The sequence below is a fragment of the Eriocheir sinensis genome, chromosome 8, assembly GCF_024679095.1.
Source record: "Eriocheir sinensis breed Jianghai 21 chromosome 8, ASM2467909v1, whole genome shotgun sequence".
Taxonomy (NCBI): domain Eukaryota; kingdom Metazoa; phylum Arthropoda; class Malacostraca; order Decapoda; family Varunidae; genus Eriocheir; species Eriocheir sinensis.
Window position 1 is genome coordinate 18,351,044 of NC_066516.1, and position 7,500 is coordinate 18,358,543.

Genomic DNA, 7,500 nt, shown 5'->3' on the forward strand with positions numbered 1-7,500 from the left:
TGAATGGCTCATGCCTCCGCGCGGCCACTGCATTGTCGCCAGCAAAGTTTTATGGCGAGGGCCGAGCGCACCGTGCAGGCTGTCTGAGCAAGACTAATCTCTACCGGGGGTTCCTAAAGCAGAGGCTGAGTAATGAGCAGGAGGCGCGACGCTCAGCAGGGGTGGCCGCGGCGACACTCCATCACGCTCGTCCTGCCTGTCCGTCCTGCCGCGCCGCCCCGCCGTGGGTTGCGTGGGAGAGGTGGGCTGGGCTCTAAGGTACACTTGGCTACATGTACATACGGCTCAAGTGGAAATAAATAAGTTTACCTGCATGATATTTTTTTGTCTCTTAGTAAAAACTTAGGTTGTGATGCAAGTGGGTTCATATATCTGTTGTGTCTTATATATTTTTTCGTGGAGATTGATTTTTTTTGTCTTTCTTTTACCATTATATCATTCCAGGGGATTATTGAATTCAATTAACGAAAAAATACACCTTTATCCATATCCTGGGCAGGTTTAAATGTAGGATTTTTTCGACAACTTCCAATATACATTTTTTTCATCCAGGCTTGTGTGCGCCGCAGTATCTTTACCACTGCTTTTGCTGCCGTAGAGCTCGGCCCTGTAGCCCTGCATCACAAGGGCCCTGCAGCCTGCTTGCCAGCCAATGCCACCCTCACCAGCACGAACAAAAATAAAATAGTAAAAGGAAGTGAAGTCCTTGATTCGTTAGGGGGACAGAAATGCGTGGATAGAAGCTGCTTTGGTAAACATTGATGCTGCTTTTTTTCCAAGCCCGGCGCACAATTTCGTAGCTTTGACTCAAGCGCGCAGTAAGCTTTCGCTTTGGCAAACTGGAATATGAGATTGCCTTCCTTCTCGTAATGGAGGCGGATAGATACGACTACCCAGGATCCTCCATCATAATCAAATTTCCAATCAACAAAATATTGATAGCCTGGACAGGGTCCGCTCCCCGTGATCCAGAGGGCGCCTGGCTGCCTGGCAGCGGCCCCGTAGCGGCCACGTCACGGCGCAGCTCACTCGGCGCCCGGCCCGGCCTGGCCCGGCCCGCTGCGCCGCCCAGCCGCCAATAAAAGCAACTCCAATAACTTGTGCCGGAGCCGCCGGCAAAACTGTGCACACGCATTATTGAGGCGGGAAACTTGAATAACACTGCCTTTTTTATTGAATGTTTGGCATTGTTGTAATAACAGGGAGATAACAGTTGCGCTTCCTGCTCCAGGCTCAAGTGGACCGAAACTTTTAATTTACGCAAATGTAAACAAATAAAGGGAGGCACACCATGCATATATATATAGATATATATATATATATATATATATATATATATATATATATATATATATATATATATATATATATATATATATATATATATATATATATATATATATATATATCGCACTCAAACTTTATATTTGGTACACTGCTCTCACGTGTACTCAACTCCCGTTTGTACACCCACACAGCTTGCACACCCAGCCCTCACCTAACACCCAGCCCTCACCCATCACCCAGCCCTCACCTAACACCCAGCCCTCATCCATCACCCAGCCCATCACCCAGCCCTCACCCATCACCCAGCCCTCACCCATCACCCAGCCCTCACCTAACACCCAGCCCTCACCCATCACCCAGCCCTCACCCATCACCCAGCCCTCACCCATCACCCAGCCCTCACCCATCACCCAGCCCTCACCCATGCATTCGGTCCTCGCTCTACACTCATCCCCTTACACTCCCAGCCTCACCTTCTGTACAGCAGCGCCCCGACCACACACCCCGCGAGGAGCACAACGCCCAGCAGTGCGGCGAGCACCCCCACGGCCACCTTTAGTCCCACGAGCTCCTCCGGGTCACAGGTTCTCTGAGAGCCACTTAGAAGTCCTATGAACACGTCCCCATCATCATCCTGCTTCTTTTTCTTCGTCTTCTTTTCCTCTACTTCCTCACGCACCCGCACTGTCACCTGTGAAAGTTGTCGTTTACTTTTCATACTTTGTTCGTTAATTGTTTTGTAGTGTGCAAAGGGAGATGGTGGTATAAAGGCTTTTTTTTTCTTTCCTTTGGGCAGAAAAGCATGTTTTCATTTATTTGCTATAGGTGACATTTTTTACTGATAACAAATATTATATTTAATGAATATTCCGATTTGTTAGTCCCTCATGTATCCTTGGTAATATTTTCTATTTAACAAAGCAAATCGAAGCCAAAAAGATAAGGGTTCTTTTCTCTATATAAAAAAATTGCTGACAAAAAGGAAATATTTAGTTTTAATATGACTTCAATATTTACATATCATATTTTTTCAGTTTTTTCCTTCATAATTCCCTGATTAATTTTTCCTCAACCCTACTCACCCACCAGCACACTACACCCATCCACCCACCGCCAAACACACCCAGACACATCCTTAATGCACCCTGCCTACACTTCTTAACTAACGTACCTTGCCACCATCCTACTGATATCCTACCCACCAACACCCTATGTCCTATACACCCATAAATACACCCTTACCCCACTACACTGCACACTAATGGTACACCCTGCTTTCCTAACAATACCCTGCTATCACCCATCATCTTATCATCAACAACCTGCACATCTATCCTACCCTAGAACCCTATATACACCCCTAAAGACACATAGCGACACCACATTTCACTACCACTACACCCTTCTTGCTTAACGGTACCATGCCACCACCCAACAGCATCACCCTCCAGTATCTGCACCCTTCTGCTACCCTTCCTCACCCTGCATCTCTGCCCCTTCGTACCCTCACCCCATCTACCCTGCCGCCACGCAAAAGCTTCCCCCTTCACCGCCAACACCCTACTGCTTCCCTGCCTCTCGCCCCTCGCCCCGTCCTGCATGCCCCTCTGCCCCTCCATACCATCACCCCATCACCTGCCCTTCCCCCTCCAGCTGTAGCAATCAGGGGGAACATTACTCACTACCTTCTACACCCTCTTGCTATCCTACGTGTCCTGCCACTCTGCCCATCATGCTCCTCTGCTCCTTCTAATCCCCACCACGTATCCTCGCCTTCTCCCTGACCTGAGCCGTGGTGGTGAGGGGGCCCGCAGTGGCACGGATTGTTAGGTGATGCTGCCCCGGTGACACGCCAGCCGGGGCCACCGAGATGACGCCGCTGGTACCGTTGACGAGGAAGCTGGTGGTGTTGGTTCCCGGGGCTGCAGGGAGAGGAAGGGTCGTGTCAGGAGGGGAAATTCATATACTGTTAATCGCTTTTATTGGTAGTACTAATGTAGGTGAGCTAAGGGTGAAAAAGTACAGATTATTATATGAAGCAGAGTAAATTATTGTAGGTGTATAGTTTGTTTTCTTGGTGCAAATTCAGGTTAATCAGTAGGCGGTTGAAAAGTAGATTTAGATGGATAGAAATAAGAAAAAAAATATGATTCCTACTGTATTTTTTTTTACAGGAAAGGAGGCAACTTATATGTAAAAAAAAATACAAAAAAATCGCCACCAAAAAAAATATAAGCACGCAAACACACAAAAAAACGTACCATGACCTATGTGCTTAAGGGTGTGTGTGGGTGGGTGGGTGTGAGAGTCTGTTTGTCTGCTTCTGGGATGTGTGTCTTAAGCTTTACGTTGAGTCGTCTTTAGGGTGCGGTGGGGCGTGTTTTTATGCGTGTGTGGAAAGAAGCGTGTGAAGGAGGATCATGATGAGGAGGGAAGCGAGTGTTAAGACGGTGGAAGGGAAGGGAAGAGGAGGGGAGAGCAGCGAGGTGGCGGTGTAAGGAAACGAACGGTCGGTCAAGGGTTCCCCGGTTGGCTGGCTGAGTGAGTGAATGAGTGAGTGAGTTGTAGTAAGTTAGTAAGTAGTACGGGATGTGTAAGAAAGAAGACCGAAGGAGGGGAGTTTAAGTTTTACCGATTTTCGCATTTTATAGCGTCACTTTTCCTTTCTTTTAATCCGTTTGTTGCTTGATTAATTGCCGCTTTCCCTTTTTCTTCGTTTATTTGTTTTAGCGTTGTCATTATTTCCACCCATTGGTTCCCCTAAATCATGTTATTATTGGTGTCGATTTTTAATTAATTTGTAGATCTACCTTTCTTTTCTTTGTGTTGCTTATTTCTTGCTCTCTGGAACTGTAGGGCAACATCCAATGCTTCTATAACCAATCAGCATATTTTTCCCTTGTCTTACGTACTGTGATAATTTTTAGCGCTCAGTTTTCAGCCTCCGCAGTTATAATAAGTAATCGCATTTCCTTTTGTATTAGTTTTCTTCCTTGTCATCAACCGGATAAACTGCATATAAAGGTTCTATTTCTTCACACTGTAATGTACGATAAAAAAAAAATAACGCCGAATTTAGCGCGTCGCAAGATATCATATTCATTTAATATCTTGCAACACCCGCACCTAAACAAACACCCTTTTTTTCCATACATGCATTTTCCTGCCTCGCGCGCACACACACACACACACACACACACACACACACATACACACACTTCCGCGCCGTCCACTCACGCAGCGAGGGTTGGGGATGTACGGTCAGCGAGGCTCCTGGGAAAAACATTGGAGCGATCGTCACTCACCGGGAAATGGATGCAATACAATAAGTTGGTAAATAAATTAGCCAATTATAGATGGCGAGGCTGCTGTGTACCTGCGTGTGTGTGTGTGTGTGTGTGTGTGTGTGTGTGTGTGTGTGTGTGTGTGTGTGTGTGTGTGTGTGTGTGTGTGTGTGTGTGTGTGTGTGTGTGTGTGTGTGTGTGTGTGTGTGTTTTGATGCTTCTTTTTGCCTGACCTGTTGCGGAGAGAGAGAGAGAGAGAGAGAGAGAGAGAGAGAGAGAGAGAGAGAGAGAGAGAGAGAGAGAGAGAGAGAGAGAGAAGAAAAGGAGGAAAGGAAGGGGAAGGGGAAGAAGCGTCTCATTTCACACACTTTTTCCCTTCTTGCCGGGCACTCCCCTCGCTCCCTCCCCCTCTGTCTGGCTCACCTTCTCACCTTTACTCGTACTACACACCTTCCTTCCTACGTTACCTTCCCTCGCTCCTTCCCGCCCTCCATGCCCTTCCTTCCTTCCTGCTGTCCTGTCTTCCTTCCGTCCCACCTACCTAACCTACCTGCCCGCCTTCCTTCTTGCCTTCCCGACCCCTCTTTATCCTGATTAATTTTCTTCTTACCCTCCTCCTTATTCTTAGCACTAGCAGGTCGTTGATTCATGCCGCTACACTGGACGTCTGAGGTGGGGATTACGGTGTGTTAAGGAAGTGTGGATAAGATGTACCTGATTTAGACTTAACTGATTTGATTGCTTGGTTTGTTTTTTTCGTTGGCCTGTTGAGCTGTAGTGTTTATTCTCTCTTTGTTTGTCTGTATGAGTGTGTCTCTTTCACTCTATGTAGCTTTCTATCCATGTGTGTGTGTGTGTGTGTGTGTGTGTGTGTGTGTGTTTACAGCAAGGGAAGTAGCTCAAAGGCAAAAATAACATCTAAAAAGTCCGTATGTATGTGCTGTCTGTGTATGTGTGTTTTTCTGTGTGTGTGTGTGTGTGTGTGTGTGTGTGTGTGTGTGTAGTTGAGCGTGTGAGGGGCAAGGGGAAAGATACGTAACATAGGGTGAGGTTAATTGTAGGATTATTACCCCTTTCGCAGCTCCGGTAATGAGGTGAAAAATGCCGTGAAGGTCAAGAATGTTTTGTGGCGTCAGCGTAAAATCAATGTCTTTAAATCTCCCCGGAGCGCGTGTACTCCTTGACTGCATTAAAGATAAGGTGTTGCTCCTTCACTCATGAGCAAGGCAGCATCTTATCTTTAAAGGCCATCCGGGTTTTACGTCGCGTTAATGATATTGTCTCGAAAGGGGAACTAATGAAGATTGTTAACACTCAAATTCCTCCGAGATCAAGGTGCGAGTTTTAATTGTTAGCATTATTAAGACTTATTTGAGATTAAGAAGAGTTGTGGTGAATGGGAGCAGTGAGTAGATTCATTACGTGTCAGGTGAGGAGAACCACTACTGGTTAGAGAGAAAATAAAGAACGAAAATACCTAATTCGAAAAGTAATATTTATAACATTGAATCTCATATAAAATTAAAAGAGAAAACAACAATAATGTCTAACCCTTTAATGTTTCAGGTGCGAAAAAAATACTCAAAATTAGTTGTTCAAAGCACAAAGTGAAATATAAGTAAATAATATAAGTAAATAATAAAATATAAATGAATAATAATGGAACATAATCTCCAAAATAATTATGCAAATAAGAGTGACAATAATACTATTTGGCTAATTTAAACATTGATTAATATATGGAGAAGTAAATATTTTAAGTATATAGTCAATCATAGACCAACAAGAACGTCTAGTAGAGGTTCGAAAAAATCAGAAAAAAAAAGTAATTAGTAAAAATAAAAATAAAAAACCTAGCATATTAAATTTTGCTATCTGACGTAAGAGGACATGCCTGATAACGATATATTTGGTCATGCGGGAAAGAGTAAACTGATCAGAAAAAAAGATATAAAAAAAAGAAAAGAGAAAGAGATAAACAAAACGTCAGACACTCACACAGACACTCACAGCTCTTCCCCCTCCTTCCCCTCCCTCCCCCCAGTCCCCCTCCCCCGTGTACTCACCCCAGGAGTAGTGGACCAGGCCACCGTGGAGACCCACCACCCTTGCCTCGACCCTCCCGACGAAGGTGTCTTTTAGGAACACTTCAGCGGCGTAGCTCAGCCTTGAGAAATCCAGTCTTGCTCTCCCTCGACTACTGGGGCTGGGGCAAAGGCAGGCGGCGAGGGAGTCAGTGTGGGTGAGGGCTTGTGGGTGACTGGATGTATCAGGAAGGGAGACTTTGGCAGGGTGTATGAATGAGTTTGGCTGACTGGGTGAGGCTAAGGTGGATGGATGTAGGTGACTTTGGGAGGGTTGAGGGTGGCTGGATGAGACGAGACGACTGGATGGCTGCAGGTCGTGGGTGGTTTGTTTTGGGTTGACTAATGAACTCATTCTGACCTGTAGAACGGCGGTGCTGACCCTGCCGCTGGAGTCCTGGGCCTGCAAAGAGGAGTCGCCATTAGGAAGGAACTAAATGATATCCTTAAGATTATTCATATCAACAGTTTTTCTTCAAAGGTTGTTGTTATTACTATAGTGTGTACAATGATGTCTATTTTATGTTAGCAGCGTCGAATATATAGTCTAATCCAGTTTTTTTATTGTTTTAATTTAACTCTAAGAGCTCCCATCAGTCGTTTTAATGGTAACTTGCGTGTCGTTTCCTAGCATCTATTGTTTTCTGGCGTTAAGTGTGTTGCTTGTCTCATTCCCTAGTGTTTATTGATTTATTGGTACCTATTGTGTTACCCCTTCATGTTTGTCAGTCTGAAGGAAGCCGTACACTCGCAGCAATTAGTCACCTGTCATAGACTACTGCAAGGTAACCTGACTCCCTTATTTCCTGATATATCATTATTAATTATACCATTTCCTGCGCCCT

General features: G+C 45.2%; 1 protein-coding gene across 2 annotated transcripts in view; it reads right to left on the bottom strand.

Annotated features, from left to right (window-relative positions):
• LOC126995615 (uncharacterized) overlaps positions 1-7,500 on the bottom strand; it is a 71,928-nt gene that overhangs the window by 8,659 nt on the left and 55,769 nt on the right. For both annotated transcript variants that reach the window (XM_050855326.1, XM_050855325.1), the window contains exons 9-11: positions 6,638-7,058; positions 3,073-3,209; positions 1,761-1,978 (exon numbers count right to left, since the gene is read on the bottom strand). In XM_050855326.1, the coding sequence (XP_050711283.1) occupies positions 1,761-1,978; positions 3,073-3,209; positions 6,638-7,058 (776 nt within the window). The remainder of the gene's footprint in view (positions 1-1,760; positions 1,979-3,072; positions 3,210-6,637; positions 7,059-7,500) is intronic.